General features: G+C 35.4%; 1 protein-coding gene and 1 long non-coding RNA gene across 7 annotated transcripts in view; both read left to right on the forward strand.

Annotated features, from left to right (window-relative positions):
- The window catches only part of LOC101900584 (cGMP-dependent protein kinase, isozyme 2 forms cD4/T1/T3A/T3B), a 163,053-nt gene that overhangs the window by 125,480 nt on the left and 16,908 nt on the right, over positions 1-20,665 (forward strand). Inside the window, exon 2 of one of the 6 annotated variants that reach the window (XM_059121276.1) lies at positions 18,700-20,587. The exons of the other annotated variants lie outside the window; for them this stretch is intronic. Coding sequence (XP_058977259.1) covers positions 19,198-20,587 — 1,390 coding nt within the window. The 5' untranslated portion in view covers positions 18,700-19,197. The remainder of the gene's footprint in view (positions 1-18,699; positions 20,588-20,665) is intronic. 6 annotated transcript variants of the gene reach the window in all.
- Positions 7,671-8,451, forward strand: LOC109614384 (uncharacterized). The gene is made up of 2 exons (XR_002195532.2): positions 7,671-7,849; positions 7,925-8,451. It is a non-coding gene; the product is annotated as an uncharacterized LOC109614384 (long non-coding RNA).

Here is a 20,665-nt window from a genome sequence, read left to right on the forward strand (position 1 = left end):
ATTAAAATAATGATAATAATATGAGTAATAACAAAATTATTAATTTAATGATGCATTATTCAAAATAAATATTTAAAGAAGACGTGTACATAAAGTGAATTATTATAGATTAAATGGAAGTTTTTTTATGGAATCTAAATTTAGTAAACAATTTTGTTGTTTCAGAAATACATTTAATCTTGAATTTACATTACTGGCTCAACTATTTCATCAATGTTTAATTGGTATGGACAACATTTAATGCGCAATAAATTTTCAATATGGGTATCTGTAAGGGAGTTCCTGGATTTACTTTTTATGATTTTTAAATAAGAAAATGTAGATTCACATAAATATGTGGACCAAAACATTGAATATATTTTCATAATTTCACTTTTTATCTTTGGGTATTTCTCTGAATTAATTTGTCTCCAAAAATCTAAACCAGTACTAATTGGCAAAGTAGCATCCAATCTTAAATTGATCAGTTCCTCTCTAATTTCTGGAATTTCATTTAATATCTCACAGGCACAGGGATTGTTGTGTAGTTCAATAAGGTTTTCTATTTTCGAAAAATCAGTAAATCTATTATTATATTCTTCTACAATATTTCTGATTAATGTAGCAAATCCGCATAATTTTTCCTCCATATCATTTTTAAACACTTCTTGTGTTCTTTTAAAGCTACTTATGCCTTTATTTTCCAATTGAACTAAAAGTATTTGAAGTTTTCTCACGAAATTATTAACCGAAGTTATTAAGTCAAATATGAACTTATTTTTGCCTTGAAGCTGCAAATTCAGCTGGTTTACGTAATTTGTAATATCGGTCAAAAAGGCTAAATCTAATACAAAAAGAGGATTTTTCAAGCAATTTAGCTCATGCGTAACTTCCGCATTGATAGATTCCAAAAAGAGAATTACTTCATCACGCAAACAAAAAAGCCTTTCCAAACAATGTCCCTTACTGAGCCACCTAACTTCAGTATACATACTTAAATCAACGTATTCGGCATCTATTTGTACACAATTATTTCTTACGGTGCATTCATAAAAATATCCGACAGCACATTCCTCATCGACTGCTCGAACAATACTAAATATTCTCCCAAAACCATTTTGACAGAAAACTCAAAACAAGTTATTTTTTACAATTGTGTTGGTGAACACACAGACATCCCAAGGGATACTCTTTGCCTAGCCCTGGCTTAAAAAGTTTTTTTTTATAGAGCAAGGAAATTTGAACATAGGAATATGTAAGACATAGGGATATTTTGACAACATACCTCTATTTTATGGAGTTATTATAAACAAAAATGGCTCAATTTAACGCCTTAAAATGTGCGTGAAGTGCCAGATATAGTCGACCGAAGTATTCCATTTTGATACTTCATCTATTACAGATAAAGATATTGGTATGGCCAAAATTACAAGAAAATGGAACATTTATATCCTTGTTCATCTGAGGTTTCTGGTTGAGATAAATATTTAGATATAGTTGAAAGGTAACAGAAGGGGTTCACTTTCCTTGAGCGTTTTGTTTTTCAAAATCTTGAACCCACTCAGAAGAAATGGTCCGAACCCTTGCATCTTTATAACAGATCTTGTGTTGGTGGAAATATTGAGATGTAGCACGTCTGAATAGAATCGAATGTTAATTTGCATTTTATGAGCTTCATGAATATTCAAAATTTTCACCCTTTGTGGGGAGATACCAGAAGGAGTGGACATATATATATTCCATATTTACACCAGACCTTGGCTTAATAAAAATATTGTGATGTGTGTAATTTGAAGAGAACCTGATTCTTATTTCGGATTTTATATTCATTTTGGTTATTCACAATTTTGACCCTTTGTGGGGAAGGTACCAGAAGGAGTGGACCGATATATAACAGATCTTGCGTTGATAAAAATATTGAGGTGTGCCAAGGCTGAATGTAATTCGATGCTAATTTCGCGTTTTTTTTTTTTTTTTTTTGAGAATAATGAATTTTTAAAAATTTTGACCCTAAGGGGGAGGTACCAGAGTGGACCGATGCATTCCTTTATCACGCAAGACCTTGGGTTAATACAAATATAGTGATGTATGTAATTTGAAGAAAATCTGGCTCTCACGTCACAATTTATAAGAGTTATTCGAATTTTTTAACCCTTTGTGGGGGAGGTACTTGATGAATTAACCCTTTGTGGGGAGGTACTGTATTGTCCATTTTAGCGCCTGACCTAGTACTGATGGAAATATTAGGATTTGCAAAGTTGGAGCAAAATCGTACTTTCCTTTCTCTTTTTGTGCAGTTATTTATTTATTTTTTTTTTTATTTTTTTTTTTTTGAAAATTTCGACCTTTTTTGGGGGAGGTACCAGTAGGAGTGGACCGATATTATCGATCTCCGAACTCGATCTAAGTTTGATAATAATATTACGATGTACCAAGTTTGGACCAAATCGGATACTTCCTTCTAAAGTTATCGGGCGCTCCAGCCAGACGGACGGACATCGCTAGATCGACTCCAAATGTCCTCAAACGGATTTGGTCCAAAGAGAACTAGGGTCGAACACAGTTATTTCTATTAGCCAGCCATATGGCTGAGGGTATAAAAAGGGCGACCTTAAGTTCGATCTGGCTTCTAGTCAAATCGGTTGCAATTAAAAGTACCGGAAAATTAGTAATTCCATTATATGTGAGGGGAGGTCTTTACTTCAAAATACTGAAAACCAGGATGTGTCGTTGTATATTTTTAGCGACAAATATTTGAATATTTGTCGCTAGAAATTAAATCCACCACCGAGAGCCCGAAATGTTTAATTGGAGCTAATTTTGTTGGAAGTTGGAACAATATAATATACCCACAATCACATGATACCATAATACCTACCTATACCATAACGTGAACCCATATATTCATATTTTGCAAGGATTTAATATTTTTTAAATGAGGTTTGGTCTCAATATTAATGCCTTGCAAAAATTTCTATCTAACTCTATTTTTAAATTGAAAACTATGCGTGATTTCAATAGACTGATAGACGTGATTAAATCAACATAGAATTTTACGCTGATCAACCTGAGGCCTCCAACGAATATTTCATATGGAATGGCAAATTTAATTCGATTTGGTCGGAACAACCCAAAACAGCAACCCTTTTACAAAAATTCAAAACTTGGCCACAAACTCATATCACATTCCACTATTCTACAAGTGACAAAAGAGAACACATTCCACTCTCCGCTACTCTCAGCATTCTACTCCCATCTGTCCCAATTATCATAGCAAAACAGTGACAATTCGTAAGCCTCAGCCGATCAAGATTTGGCATTGTAAATGTCATTGCTCTTCTTGGTTGTTTATCATGGCGAGGGTTTCGACGTCAAAATAAAAAACCCCAATTTAAAATCCCCATTGCCGTGCTATAATTTGTATGTGCAAGTATTTTGAATTCAATACAGCCAGCCAGCTACTCTCATCGACAAATTAATTGTTTTTTGTTTAAATGAAATAACATTTGAATTCCGGTTTCGTTTCTTTCGTTTTCGGTCATTGGTCGCACAGCAAATTACATGAATTGTCTGTCCGTCTGTCGTGTTATTTGATGACAAACGGCCGCCGTTTACTTCATTCCGACATTTTGCACTTCAATCCGACGAAGAAGACGAAGCAAGGAAAAAATGAAGGAAAAACCTCACCTGCTTACCGTTAAGTCTTGGAATTGGAGTTTTTGGGAGTGTTTTGTGGAAAAAAATTGTATATTTGTTGGCTGTTGTAAATGTGGATTTGTGTCATTCCGTTTGGCGAGTGTTGACAAGTTAGCGTTTTTATAACCTCCACGATGAAATGTTAAATAACTTGTTCTGCAAGAATTGTCAAGCAATTTCTTTCTCAGAGAGCAATGTAGTTTCATTCTCTCTGTAAACTGTAAACAGACAGCATCCCTGTAAAGATCTGCAAAAAATCAGCTGATTTGTCAAAACAAAATAATTTGCTGCCATAAAGGGAAACAAAGCACTCAAAATTTTTGTATTTTATTAAAAATAAACAAATTAAAAAGTATCAGTCGGGTTTGCCGACAGATGTATACCCTCAGCCAATGTTCGACTATTTAAATATATTCTGACTTCTATTAGGGTTATTCAAATTGTTCGCCCTCTATGGAGCAGAAGGAATGGGCTAATATTGTCCATTTCGTGTGGACCTAAATACATATGATATAAATATTGCGACGTGCCAGGTTTCGACTATATTGGATACTTCCTTCACTTTATATGAGATTTGTGATAATTTTTCGATAAATCTGTGACTTATTTCGCAAGTTATGACAGATAACAGTATTGAAAATGGTGATCCTTTGTGGGTGAGGTACCAGAAGGGGTTTGCAGATATATATCATCTTTAACAACAGATCTGGTGTTAGCAAAAATGTGTATATGTGTCTTTTTTCAAAATCTTGAACCCTATGGAGGACGTACCAAAAGAAATGTCCGATCTATACCATCTTCATAACCGATCTTGTTGATGGAAATATTGAGATATACCAAGTCTGAATGGAATCGATCGTTAATTTCGTGTTTCATGAGTTTCATGGATATCCAAAATGTTGTCCCCTTGTGCGGTAGGTACCAGAAGGAGCGGACCTATATATCATACCTTTACACCAGACCTTGAGTTAAAAAAAAAACTATGCTCATTTCGGATTTTATAATCGTTTTTGTTATTCAAAACTTTCACACTTTATTAGGGAGGTACCAGAAGGAATGGTCCGATCTCTACCATATTTAAAACAGATCATGTGTTTATGGATAAATTTGTATATACCAGGTATGAATGGAATCGGATGTTAATTTCACGTTTAGAAGCTCCAAAAATATTCAACATTTTGACCGTTTGTGGGGAAAGTACTAGAAGGAGTTGATCGATATATTCCATCTTCACACCCGACCTTGAGTTAATAAAAATACTGTAATGTGTGTAATTTGAAGACAATCGGACTCTTACATCACATTTTATAAGAGTTATAATTATTCAAAATGTTTGCCCTTTGCGGGGAAGTTACTGGATGGAGTGGACCGATATTGTCCATTTTCGCACCTGAAATAGCACTGACGCAAATATTAGGATTTGTAAAGTTGGGCATCGTAATATCTGCTGATATCTAACAATAATAGCACAGAGAGTAATACAGGAGATGTTTAAATTGAAAAATTAAATGTTCTGTTCTGGGATATATTATTTTCCAGCAACTTAGTCACAACATGCTATTTTTATGAATAATTCATTGAGTTTGATTGTATGTTTTTGCTTACTTATGCCCTGAATAAAATCAAAATGCGAGTCTTATGAGTAGACAAAGCACAAACCACTTTATAATCATTTTTTATACCCTACAACACTATGTGTTGGGGGTATTATAAGTTTGATTGGGCCAAAAATTATGTAACACCACGAAATATTGGTTTCCCATATAGGAAAGTATATATGGATCATCCTAGCTCGCCGAGTTGAGTCGATCTAGCTATGTATGTCCGTCCGTCCGTCTGTCCGTCTGTCCATGTTAATTTGTAATCACTCTACAGGTCGCAATTATGGCCCGATCTTCACGAAATTTGGAATGGAGGTCGGGGTTGGGCCAGAATAGAACCCTATTTCTTTTTGAGATGATCGCCAAATGTTTAGGGGTTGAAATGGACCAAATACTGAAAAAATGTCTGATTTTGCAGTAGCTATACAAGTCGCAATTATAGACCAATCGACGCGGAATTTCGCATGTAGCTAGAGTTTAGGACGGGGAAGAAGCCTACCAATTTGGGCGGTCATCGGATAATATTTAGCGGCTAAAATAGACCATATATTTTGTGTTGAAAAAATTCAACATTTTTCATTAAACCGCGAATATTTTAATTCCCGGCGAAATCACAAAGCCATGACAAGGTTACTTCTGACCTTTACATTGATGTTAACATCCAACAAATCGGATATATAGCAAAATATGTTCGATATATATGTCTATCAAAGAAGATATGCTTGAAAGATCCCTTATATGTCGAGAACGGCTGAACTGATTTCGACAGTTCTCATTAATTCAGAATGGCCTCTTGGCAGGAAAGAAAAAACGTCTAAAAAAATCGCATAAAAATATCTCTCTAAAGATGAAAATATTCATTTTGTAAAATTTTCTCATATTTTTTCAATTTTGTCATATTTTTGGCATATTTTCATTTTGAATTAAACATTTGGTAATATTTCTACAGCTAACAAAACTAAGTAGTTATGACATCAGAATATCATATACAGATCGCATTTATGGCCCGATCCTTACGAAATTTTGCATGGGGATAAGATGAGGGCCAGAATAGAAGCCTACTCTTTTTGGAGATGATCGCCATATATTTAGGGGTTGAAAAGTTGCTATTATTCGAAAATTAGAGAACGAAACCTGATGGTTTTCTTTTATAATTTGTCACAATATCTTGTGGAATTTTTTCGAGTATCTCGCCTATATAAACTGTATCGTTTATTATAGTGTTGTAGGGTATTCAACGGTCGGCCCCGCTCGACTGTAGCCTTTGCTTACTTGTTTTATTTTAAGATGTTCGGCACGAACCGTTCAAGTAGTTGATAACCACTTTGAAATTATTATCTTAAGCAAAACAAATGGAATTGTATTTTAGAGATTGTTGTTGACTTAATAATTCGCAAACGTATTTTTCTAAATTCAGCAAAAATATCTTTTTCAGTTGATATTTTTTGAATTTGAATAATAAACAAATGTAACTATCACAATATTTGTTTATTAATAAAATGCGGAAAACTGAAATGGAATGAACAGATGTCGTGCATTATCTAGAGAATCGTTTTTGTTATTCTGATGTTCATTTTATTTGTAAACAAGTAAAAAAGCTGTAAGTTCGGTCGGGCCAAAAACAATTTTAAAATTTTCAAAAAAATAAAATCCGTTAAAAATTCTGTTAAAATTTGAAACAATTCCGATGAATAATGTCGCTAAAATAATCAAAATACCGAATATCAGGAGGTACCGTTATATGGGGTCTATAACAAAACGTGGACCCACATGGCCCAAAAACTCCTGCAGACATAATATACTAATTCAAACAATTTATTCACATTCTTGACAGATTTTACCATTCTATCCTATTTTTTTGACTAATTCTGTAAATATTTTGCATTTTTGGACATAGTTTTTACTTAAACTTCTTCTATTTCATTGTTGCGTGCCTTTTCTGTTCTAATTAGGCGATTTTCATTATGCAATCTATTGGCCACACTGACATTAATTCGCCTCATCGATAGTCAATACAAACAAAACAATATCGTGAGTTGAGAGGATTAAGCCACGCTCAATGTGAGTGGGAGCCCCCCAAAAATGAGAGAAGAAGAGAATGCAAACAAAGATCTCACATCAATGAGAACACGTGCAGCTAGTTTTTCGTACAAGTTTTGCCAATTGGCTGGCTTGGTGTTTCTTGTTTTAAACTTTGATATTTTCAAAACCCATTGATTCCAAATTGAAGTTAGCAAATATCTGCTAACATTTAAAAGGTTAAATAAAGACATTTTCGTTGTGTTTTTTTTTTTTTTGTTTTGTTTTTACAACATAGAGTCATCATCTTCTTTAGCGTCGTAGAGCCAGTCTTCTTCTTCTAGCACATACTTGCACATATGTACATATATCTACCTGCAGAGTGTTAATAAAAAATAAATCCAAACATTAGCAGCGAAGGTCTTTGGGGCCATTAAAGTCATTCGCAGTGTGAAGAAACTCCTTAATTAAGCCAATTTTAAAGTTTACGTGTCTGATGGACAGGCGATAAAACGACGGACGGACGGACGATAATATAGCGCCAGAGTCAGTTAGTGGGTACCATAAACTTCAGAATGCGTATCGCGTACTGAACTACATTTGTTTTTTACAAACAATTTTTTTTGAAGGGCATCCGATGACGCTGATGGTTGCGATAATGACGATGATGATCATCATCATCCGTGGCATGATAAGGGCAACGATGACAAAATCATTTCTGAGTAATTCTGGTCTAAACCGAAATCCCCCACGAAAACAGGCCACCACAATTATTTTTCTTTTTGTTTTAAGGTTATACGTCAATTGTTTTTAAAATTTAAATATCATCAGTGCTGTTTGGTGTTTTGAACAAAATAATTGAAAGTGAAAACCATTACAATTGAAGACGACGCGATGATGATGGGGCGTACAGTTAACTGAAGAAACAGAAGAAGAAGTAGAAGTAGAACACCAATAAGTAATTGCCATCATTGTTTTTTGTTGGAGGCTTCCAAAGCCATAAAAGAGCAAGTGTAGATTTCCATAGCATTTTAAATGTATGAAACAAAAGAATATTAGCGGCGTCGAATTGATTTGGCCCTCAGGTTTCTTAAACGAGGCATTGAAAATAAATTTAATGACATGTGTATGGAGATTGCACAGTGGTTAAAAATGATACTTTGGGAAATTTTGTATACCCTTTAGCATGTAAAAGTCAAAATGATTGTGAAATTGAAAGACCTAAAGTCTTGGGCTGTCTCTTAAGTCAAAACCTCTAAAACACTCAATTCGGTGGAAATTGAGGCTACCCCTTTCGAAATATCCATAATGTGTGTTTGTCGTTATTAGGGGGGTGGGATGGGTTTCGCAAATAGAGATGGAATTGGAATATTTTTTGTGAAAATATTTTCTACCCACAAATACAGGGTGACATAAAAAAACTGCACTAAAGTCAAATGCCATTTAACATTTACATTATTTTCTTTAAATTTTATTGAATGAAAGCAAAAAATTTCGGAGATATTCTAAAATTTGATTTAGAATAAGTTTAGATTTGTTCGAATTGGTCACCTTTGGCACGAATTATGGCCTTCAAAACGGCCAATTAAACCGTCACACGCTGCCCGAATGTTGCTCTACGGTATTTTGGCCCATTCCCGACAAAGCGCTTGCTTGAGGTGATCGACACTTTGGTATTTTTTAGTGCCAACCTTGCTTTCCAAAATACTCCAGACACAATAGTCCAACGGATTGGTATCCGGAGATGTTGGTGGCCTTTGTGCGCTGGAAATGAAGCGACATTTTGTAACCATTCTTGGGTGGCGCGTGCTGAGTCCTGTTGGAATGTCCAAGGTCTGCGGCCAAAATGTTTGCGTGCCCAAGGCTTTAATGCACCCTCCAGAATATTTTCGCGATAATATTCGGCATTTATTCTGATGCCACGGTCAATTAATACGAGAGCGACCATCGGCTGTTAGGGCGGCCCACACCATCGCCATGGCCGGCGCTTGAGTTCTGGTAGCCAACCGAAGGTGCACATTTCAGCTGACCTCTTTGGGGGCAAGTAAACACGATTATTTTCTTCGTTTACAAACTGCAGGACAACGAATGTTTCCTCATCAGAGAAAACCAAATTGGGCAGTCCACCACTTTCGGCCAAGCGAAGCAACTCTTTAGGTCTTTTGAGTCTATTTTCTTTCTTGCACTTTTTGGAATTTCAATGGCTTTCCCTGAGCTCATTTTTCAATATTTGCCAAATGGAATATTGCGATAAGTTCAGCTTACAAGCCATTTTTCTGACACTGCGAGCGATGGTACGAGACACAAAAGATTTATTCACATTTAAATGCTGGAGTGCTCTAACGATAGCCACTTGTGGTTTTCCAGCCGAATATAAAGAAATCACACTATCACGCTTGAATTCCATCACAAATAACTTTTTTTCTGAAAAAATCTCACCAAAATGCTTTTGTACGTTTGTAAACAATATAATTAGCTGTCACTGGTATAATTGTAACAGCTGTCGAACGAGTGGCTTAGAACTGACAGCAGTCTGAAGTTGGTTGCAGTTTTTTCATCTCACCCTGTATACATACCCTCAAATTCCGATCTCTCAACGAATAGCAGCAAATTCACTTCTGTATACCTTAAAAAGCTTCATAGAATAAATTTCTTTGCCATTATAATTTTCACTTATGATTTATTTATATTTTATTTCGAATTTGGAAAACGGATTAGAAACACAAAGATAATATCAAAAAACACAAAAATGCATGTCAAGAACAAAAGATTATTAACAAAGCAAAATTCAACTTCGTTCTTTTGAAACAAAAGAAGACGCCCGTTGATCGTCAAAAAAAAAGTAGGTAGTCGGAATGTCAGCGATGCCAGTGATAAAGAGTGAAATTTCAAACCCCAGCCGTAAACTGGATTTTATGGTAATTATATACTTGGGCGATGCGAGAGTCGGAGACAAACAAGCTATTAATTTATGCCATCGTTAAAAAATGCTTTTTATATGAATAAAATAAAATTATTAAACATGCCATCAGCAGCAGTATTTGAAAACATCCAAAACGAGTAGACGAATGGGAAATAGTTGAAATTAAACTTTTTATTTTTCTATGAGGTAAAGTCATATCCGTCCGTCTAGAGGTAGCATCCAAAAGAATAAAAATTGCTGAACAAAATGGCACTAATGTGTCTTTTGTTTTAGTCAGGAAATTTTTTAATGATGAAGTAAATTAGTCGACCAACAACAGTACGTTAAATGTTGAGGATTTTGATATCCAAAGCCAATTTTTGTTTTCCACAAATCAGGAAGGGTTTGAAACAAATTGCATATCATATTCTTTACTGACTGAATGACCCTTTAGAATTAACTTATAAACCTTAACAAAACCATTACGTTCGACTAAGTCTAATGTTGGGCATTGGCCCATTTCGAACGTGGACCAAAATTTGACTTTTGGATTTTTGCCTTTATCGATTTGGTCCAATCAGCTAGACATCGTTTTCGAAGTTTACTTCTCTTTTTTTATTATTATTATTATTATTTTTTTTTTTTATCACCCAAAAAATTGATCAAAAGCCATTTGGACATTTCCATACTAAAAGTCATTTCAACAAAAGTAAAGTCTCCTACTCTTAACCTTTCATTTAATTGTCTTATTGTATTGTGCATTGTAATTAGATGAACACCGGCGTTCACTGTTAGTTCGAATCAGGTTTCCCATTTTGCACTCTACAAATAAATTTATAAAAAAAATCTTACAACTGTTTGAGACAGATGCAAATTGTCAGTAGAAATAACAAATAATGCCAACTGATGGCTTAATAACCAACAATTTATGCTAAAATTGTAATAATTTCTCACAAATCTGCCTCCAACTCCTTATACCGATTTTCACATCGTGTTATGCTCCAATACAGCAAATGGGGTACTAGAAAGAAAAGCCGATAACTTCAGGTAAATATCTGAAACTCAAGAACCGTTAACAGCTGTAACATGTTATTACCATACGTTGGCAACAAAACCAACAACAACAGCAGCAGCAGCAGCTACCAAGACACTAGTGTCCAGAAAGATTACAATTGATATTTTCTTCTTATGTTGTTGTGTTTGTTGTTAGTTGGCATACACCAACGCCACTGGGTGGAGCAGCTTTTTAGCTAGGCACCAGCCAGCCACATCAAGACTCGGCTGTTGTCCACTGGAACAGGTTTTGTTTGCACATTTTCCCTTTAAATGTGAATTAAATTAACCGACCACCTTTCCAAATGCTCGTGGAGAAGAGGCAGAGGGGAGGAGGAGCGGAGGGGCTGAGGGGCTGAGGGGCTGAGGTATGAATGACTTGTGTTACTTCATGTGTAGGTACTTAACAATCTGTTGCTGTTGCCAGTCGAGCAGAAGTATTGTCTTTGCAAAATTTGTTATATGACATAAAAGAGCAAGGAGTGGGGGAAGGAGGGATAGCGGAGAGGGAGTTGAAGCATTTGCCTGCTGTTATAGTTCGTTTTATTGCTTTGCAAATTGATATTCTCTCTTGCCGTTGAATTGGCTATTCCATATGATTGTTATATGTACCGGTCGACCTTGTCTAGATCTACTCTATTTTGTTCTGTTTGGACTCTTTCTTCCCCCTCTTCAATTCATTGGTTTGAAGTTAGCTACTTCATTTGTGAACTTTGATTTGTATCTCTTTCACAGCTTACAGCAATGAATGACAAGATGTGGAGGGTTATAAAATAGTAATAATATAGCTTTTTATGACTATGGTCACGAAACTAAAAGACCTGACAATTACACATAATTATTTTTTGTAATGAAACCAGTGACAGTTTTCTAAGAAGGGGAATATTCTGGGAACTGGAATTGTGAGGAGAGATAAGTAGAAAATTCTGTAGTAAAAATTAGAGAAAAGCTTATAATTTTTGCAAGAAATTCAAAATTTTCCAAAGAAAAAAAGGGAAGCTATCAAAGCAAATTTTTGAAAAAATGTGTGAGGATTAAAAAAAATCTAAATAATTTGACTATAGCCTTTGAAGCCTTCTAAACTTATAACCCATTAGAATTTTCCCTCTACCATATTATGGAGGATATATATAGTTTATTTAAATAATCATCTTAGACCTGGAAATATATATATTTTGGTCAGCCAATCCTAAGTAATTGTACCCTTTTCCGTCCATACATAGTAATTATACTGACATCCAATCGAAATATGAAACTAACTAACTTCGTTAACTTCCGGCAGATCAAGTTTAAAGGTAGACAATATCGGTCCAGGATTGTATTCCCGATCTGAGGTTAATTGGAGCTTTTGGTAAATTTTCCAAACAGATGAGGTTGGTAACCTATATACAAAAAAATTAAAAATAACAGTCGGTGATTTTGGGTACAGCTATCATATAATGGTATTTCGGATTTTTAATGAGCATGCCAACTCCATATGAAACAAGTAAAAAATCTATACCCTCCACCATTCGGTAGGAACTTGAAAATTTTCAAAAAAAAAAAAAAAAAAAAACAGCCGAAAAATACCGCTCAAATGAATGCCTTTATATGCAAGCTATACAAAGACATGGTGCTGCATAAGTAATTTTGTCATAGGCTGTAGTAACGATTCCGAACTTTAAATACGAAATAATACAGATCTGCTGAATAATGTCGCTAGTATAATCAAAATACCGAATATCGGAAGGGGTGCTATAGAAAGACGTGGACCTGCGCACACAATTTTCTGTCTTAGGCTGTAGTATCCAAATTTGAAACAATTCCGGTGAATAATGTCGAAAAAATCATCAAAATACCGAAAATCGGGAGGTGCCGTTATAAGGGGCCTCTACGAAGGCATGGACCTGCAGCGGACAATTTTCTGTCATAGTCATAATGTCATAATATGTAGTATCCATTACGAACTTTAAATACCAAATTTGAAAAAAAAAAAAAAATACCGAAAATAGGGAGATGCGATTGTATGGGGGCTATACCAAAACGTGGACCTACGTGGCCCACTTCAATACCAAAAGTCCTGCAGACATAATATTTGAGTAAAATTTTACCAACCTACTTCATTTCGTTCCGAAGCTAGAGTGATTTCCACAGACGGACAGACGGACGGATATCGCTAATTCGACATAGAATTTTATGCTGATCAAGAATATATATATTTTGTGGGAATATATACTATGGTGGAGGGTATAAACATATAAATCTGTCCATAGTTCCGTATATTCTCCGATTTAAGGTATTTCGAAGGGTTTGGCTTAATTTTTGTTTATGGGTTCAAATTGAGTACATCAACGATTTTTTTAATATGTGATATTGTTTGAAAAGTTGGAATGGGAGCGGAATTGCCATAATTAGCGAGAATTTTCTCTAAGAGTGTAAATAAGTGAAACAAATGTTTTTGATTTGTGTAGTGCTCGACAAGAGTCGAATCTGCTCGATTGAACGAATTACTCTCCCACCCAAAAATGAGGGAAATATGCTCACTCATATTCGAGCGACATTGAAAAATTGAGTTTGCTCGATTTTTTCTGCTCCGAATCAAGTGAGTTTCACTCTTTGTAACAATTCGAGCGACTTTTTCGGAGGTCAGCTTTTGGTATATAATAGTACTGCCCGATTTTAGGTATTTTTCCGCGGGTATGCTAACACCTTATGAACAAAAAGGAATTCAATGTAATTCTTGATATAGCCCTCAAATCACGTTACCGCGCGTTTACAAGGGTTGGGCTATAATTTGCAATTTGAACAATTTTTCGAACAACATTTCGATAAATTGCCGGTACAGGTCGATTATATGTATTTTTAAGGTCGTAGCCATTTTTTCCGTAGGATTCGACTACATTTAAGTATTTAGTCGTATTGTATCGTCCAACGTAAGGGACTTTGAAAGTTTCAACCGCTTTTACGGTAATACCTCAAACTTGATATTTTTATGTTTAGGAGGATAGATCCTCGCAGAATACTATAAGTGTAGTCCCAATTTTCGTTAGAGCACCTATATAAAGAAACGGCTCGATTTTTGGCTTTAACTCATTCCGAATGAAATATCTCCCACTTAGCATTTTTAGGTAAAATGTTTTCATGGCATTTACGTTCTTAAATTTAACATATTTTCAAATGTTTTCTTTTTGCCTCGCAGTGTAGGGCGTTAACAGTTCGGCATGGCCAACTTATTGTCTGCTTTACTTGTGTTTATTGATTTGGGTTTAGGTTCGATACAAATTCATTATTATTTTTTGACTCCATTTTTTTTGGTTTTTCTTATATTTGTTGTGATGAATTATTCAAGCAACGTTGTTAGTCATAATTTACCAAACACAAAATTTACTTTTGCTTTTGTCACTTATTTCTGCTAAAATTGTATTCAAATCAAGTTTTTGTTGCTGAAATTCTATGACAAATCAAATCAGAACAATATTCAGCACCACCACCATGGGCGAAACATTGCTTGAAAATTGTTCTTTTTCAACACCTTACAATGCAACCACTAATTCAAGCAATTACCATTAATTATTTTTTTTAATATCGAAACCTAAGATTAGAATTGAGAAACACAGAAATAATAAATGATCAAAGACAACTTAATCTTTGTTCCAAAAAAAGACCGGTCAATCTGGCTATGACTAATTGTCTCTCGGCAATTTTTGCAAAAAATATTTTTTTTTGGCAAATGCATATAAATATAAACTCGTTTCTTTGATATTAGACAGACAAATCGAATAAAAATCATTTATTTGATTTAGAAAGGTATTAGTTGCTACAACAATAAGACAATTTTAAGAAACAATTTTTTGTTTAGGAGACATTCAAATTTGGCCACATCATTACAAAGCTATTGTTGGCGTTTCTGAGATTATATTTTTAATTTTGAAATATTTATGGAATAAAGTAAAGAAATATAAATTAAATTTGGGAGATAAAATATGATTCCCTGGACTCCACTAAAAATTATAAGAAATGCCACTTATTTAGTTATTAGGTATTTGTTAAGAAATGTTATAATACCAATGGGATTAAAGGATGATACCCTCGAGTTTCTACTTCTGAATATTTTTCCTCTCTTTTTGTTTGCATTGTAAGTTGTGATCTACTGAATTTTTAATTTGACCTTAAACAGTATTACATAATAAATTAAAATATTTTGACCTAATTTTTGTTTAGTTCAGTTTTAAGTTTTTGGCACTAACATCGAATCACAGCGCGTCATTGCCAAGGGGAGCATATTTGTAGACACCAAGTGGAAGAAAGTAATTTGAGATCTTCTCAAAGACTTTTTAGGGCAAGGTAAAATTCACTCTCAAAATCTCAAACTGAAATGAAATTTTACAGAGAAAGCTTGAAGGGAGGCAAGGGAGGAAATTTTAATTTTTTTTCAAAATATTAATATCTCCAAATTGACATTTCAGACACTCTGGCTGGAAAATGTGCTTTATGTTTAAATGTAGGTCTATATTGAAAATTTTTAGGAAGTGTTTTTATTCATCAACTTGGTTGGAAAACTTTTCAAAATATCCAAAATCAATGTGTCAATTTTCTGCATGAAAGATACATATCTTTTGACTACTTGAAATCGAGAGGAACCATTTTACGAAAACTAAACTAAATTGTCAATTTTTTTTACCGAAGCAAAAAAGTCTATTTTCAGCCTATTACTTTGGAAAATGTGGTAAAGGGCTATTCAAAATCTCGAATAAAACATTTGTAAAAGGTTGTTTTATATCTATTAAAAGCCAAGTTACACCTCCATTGAAAATGTTTTTCGAGTACCTTCCGATAACTCATTATTAGAAGTCCGTTGCTTTCGATTTCACTCCCGAGAACTTTTTAATTGGAGTACACAAGAGCACGAGTTTTAGAGGAAGTTTTCTCTTTTCTATTTTGTTTTATGTGGAAGCGCTCGCGAGTATCACTGTTTGAAAAATAAGAGTAGGAGTGAAAAGTTTCCGAATAGAGTAAGAGTTTACTCTATTATTACTAATTTGTTTTTATACCCTCAGTCATATGGCTGGAGAGGGTATATATCATTTGATACGGCCAAAACGTGCTTCATCGAAATAAAATCCATTTCAGGACATTTGGAGTCGATCTAGCGATGTCCGTCCGTCTGGCTGGTGCGCACGATAACTCTCTAAGGGAGTATCCGATTTGGTCCACACTTGACTCGTAATATATTTGTCAAACTTAGATCGAGTTCAGATATGGGCAATATCGGTCCACTTCTTCTGGTACCTCCCCCATAAAAGGTTGAAATTCTCCAAATACAAAATATTTTACTGCACAGAAAGATAAAGGATAATCCGATTTTTCTTCAACTTGCAACAACTAGTTCAGGTGAGAAAATTCACAATATCGGCCTACTCCATTAAGTACCCACAAAGGTCAACATTTTCAATAATTATAACTCTTATAAAATGTGATGTAAGTGTCTGATTGTCTTCCAATTGTACACATCAAAATTTTAATAATTGGGTTAATAACCTAAGTCCAGTGTGAAGATGGGATATATCGGTCGTCTCCTTCTGAGAGTCAAAGTTTTGAATAACCAAAACTGTTATAAAAGCCAAAATAGGCATCCGGTTCTCTTCATATTTCCCACATCCCATTATTTCTACTAACAAAATATCTGCAGTAAACTTGAGCAATATCGGTCCACTCCTTCTGGTACCCACTTAGGGTCAAAATTTTGAATATCCGTAAAGTTCATAAAGAGGGAAATTAACATCCGATTCCATGCAGACTTGGCACAAATCATTTTTTCTATCAGCACAAGATCTGTTATAAAGAAGGTTGAGATCGGACCATTTCTGAAAAACAAAACACTATTTTGCCAATACCAATATTTTTATTTGCATTAGATGAAATGTAACAATGGAATACTTCGGTCGATATATCTGGTACATCACGCATATTTCAACATTTTCCAAAAAATGTCACATATCTGATATAAAGTAAAGGAAGTAGTCGATGTAGTCCAACCCTGGCACATCGTAACATTTATATCATATTTATTTAGGACCCATACGAAATGGACAATATTGGCCCATTCCTTCGGAACCTACTCCATAGAGGGTCAACAATTTGAATAATCATAACAGAAGTCAAAATATATTTAAATAATGGAACATTGGCTGAGGGTATACATGCAAAACCGACTGATATTTTCTAACTTATTGTATTGCTGATTGGTTTTATACAGATTGTTCTCAAGGCTCTTCAATAAATTTTTTTTCAATTAAAATTTTTCTCTACGATTCAAATAATTTAATTTATATGAAATGGCTTTTCGTGTATAAATCGGTTTGTTTTTATTCTGTTCCAGCACTCCAAGAATGTAAAAATTTTACTACGATATCCAATTCTTCTTTTATGAATATCGGTGTCATTATGTCAAAATTTTGAATATCCACATAATTGTTGCTGTTTAATTTTTTACATTTCACAGTGAATTCAGTCTGGTCTGTTGATTTTTATTCGCAATCTATATAGTGACATTTTATCTACTTAAATTCAACTTGAACTTGATCTATGAAAGTATTCTTATAAATAACCAAATTCTTCACATGCCTGCTATTTTTACCCCCTCAAACATCTCTTATTATAGTTTCCCTGCCATCAAAACAAGCACTATCTGTTTAATTACGAGTAAAACACTGAGATTTTTCAAACATGTCAATTATTTTTTTTTCTTCACTCAAAGATTTGATTTCATATCACAGGTTGCCATTTCTTATCAAACGTTTTTTTTTTCACGAACAAGCACGCCACCGTGATAACGTAACAGATAAAAAAAAGTAACAGCGTACGCGTTAATACTCTTTAAATATAAACGTCTCAAAGTGATTTATTTGCCCGCCACTATATTGGGTGAATTTAAAATTTCCGTTAATGGTAACTACCACCCGTTACCCTCACCTCTTTCCTCCCTCCATTCGAACCATTGTCTAATGCAAAAAAAGCGAAAACTTTCCCACCGCCGCCACCGCACACAAATCAAACGTCACTACTCGCAGCAGTATGTCATCACTTTCGCGCACAAAATCATTGAGAATTTCTTCAGGCAATGCAAAATCAAAAATGGCAGCGCCACTACGCCGCTGCACACCCAACTTGAATGTGTTTTATTAGGCCATTGTTGCTGTTGTTGCGTTCGGGTTTTAATTGTATTCAAAATTGATGATGCGTTGTATTCGCCATTAAATGTTGTAATAATAATTGCTATAAAACAGCCAACAACAGCAACCACAACTATTAACAACAACAACACAAGCAGCGGCATCGTTTGGAGAATAACAAAAAAATAATCAGTATTTTGGTATGCAATGTACGAATTGTTTTCTTCTCGTCGATTACGCAAACATTGTCGGAACGACGAACGAACCAACCAACAAAACACAATTTTTGTTTTTTAAGGTTTTCGCCGCAATTTTTCAAATCAAATGGAATTGAATTGAATTGTTTAGCAGTCGCTCTTTAGAAGAAGCAGAAGTGGCGAATGAATAAGTGAATAATTACTACTTGGAATCCGTCCATCCGTCTGCCGACAACAATAACAACAAAACAAACCCATTTTAGGCAGCTGAAAACAAAACTTCCAAATGTGTCTTCTGTTTTGTGAAATGAAGAAATCCCAGCCATTGATGTGGGGGCCAACACCGGCACCATCCGCCGCCGTTTAGTACTTAACCCGGCCAACAATGAAATCGTAAACAAAACTGTTTCAAAATTAATAACAAAACGTGCTAATGATGAATAAAAAGTGTTTCGCAAACGATCGGTTTTAATGCTCCTGCCATTATTTTTAGTCCGATGGTGATGATGATGATGATCACAAAGACTTGAATGTGTTGTGTGAATGAAAAAAAAACAACAACAACAAAAATAAAAAACTTACCGAACAGCTAACAGAAAATGAAAATCGAACGCTATCCGGGTAAGGCAGTCGATGCCAGTCTATCACTGGATCGCAGTAATGCCATGGTGGAGCTGTACGAGGCCAATTGGTATCAGGCCCAACAGAGTTTTAACCAGCATCGAGGCAGCACCAGATCCGTGCCCACAACGAAGTCAATAAACGCCCCATCCACTCCGTCCAATTCGACTCCAAAGGCTGCCACTTTGGCTCTGCGCAACAATGGCGTTAGTGGAGGTGGTAGTTTCCTTAAGGAGGGTGTCTCCAGCCTCAACAAATATCAAATGACCTTGGATCAAATTCGCAGCCTCGAACGCGAGACTGCCGATAAAAATATTGTCAAAACAATTAAGAATTTAAATGCCTACAAAACAGTGGCCCTCAGACCCAAACCAAGTAAGTTAAGCTCCACCTGGGATGACTGGATAGATCCCGATGAAGACGACGAAGACGGAGGAGAATCCAACTCCAACACAAATGCCTCAAATGCAGGCACAATGAAACGTCCGGCCAGGCCACGCCAACAGATATCAGTTAAACCTCCCTCCCTAAAGAGATCTCAAACTATGGTCTACAATTCGCGACCAACAAAAATGGACTCGAATAATTCATGGTTCAGAGAAACGACACCCAACAACACTGCCACCACGACAAGTGAAGGTCAAACCACTGAAGACATTCCAACTGTGATATCCAAACAGCCACAGCCCCTAAGGGAAAAGCTATTATCCTCTCTAGACCTGAATGCTGCCAATGAGAATTTGACCAATGGTAGCAGCAATAACTGTGATAATAACTTTAAGCCATTTGCTGCCATTCGGCATTCCTCAGCTGCACCATCACCGTCCATACCATTGACCAAGTCCCGTTCCATGGCCGCTGTAAATCGTTCAAAATCGGTACGATTTCCCCCCAACTCCTCCAGCTCTTCATCAATGTTTGGACGAGAACTTCACAATCAATATCATCACACATCGCCAAGTCCCACGGCCGTCAATGGTTTTGCGAAACCCACACCACCGCCCAAACCTGCCCCCAGAAGTCGCAAAGTATCTTTGGATATTAAAGCTGATCTAACCAACTATAATACTCCCGAATTAATGTCACAACAGTTTGAAGATTTGAATTTGGAGGCAAAACATCCACATCATCACACACGACAGGCCAGTGACTCGTCGACATCGTCGGGTCACTCCTCAAACATGAGTACCAACTCAAATTCCAGTCGCAACTCTCAGAGAGCGGCCAACAATGATTTTGCCATACCCAGGCCCCGTCTAATTGTGCCCATACACACGTATGCCCGAAAGAGGCGTACGGGTAATTTGCAGGATCAAGATATTGAGACAATAGATACGACCAAAGATAATGACGAAAATGAAGATGAGGGTAAGGTCTTGGTTTCTTTTTTTTTTGCAATTGAATGTGAATAGTATTTAAATGGAAGTGAAAGTATTATTGATTTAT

The sequence above is a fragment of the Musca domestica genome, unplaced genomic scaffold, assembly GCF_030504385.1.
Source record: "Musca domestica strain aabys unplaced genomic scaffold, Musca_domestica.polishedcontigs.V.1.1 19, whole genome shotgun sequence".
In the NCBI taxonomy this organism is placed as follows: domain Eukaryota; kingdom Metazoa; phylum Arthropoda; class Insecta; order Diptera; family Muscidae; genus Musca; species Musca domestica.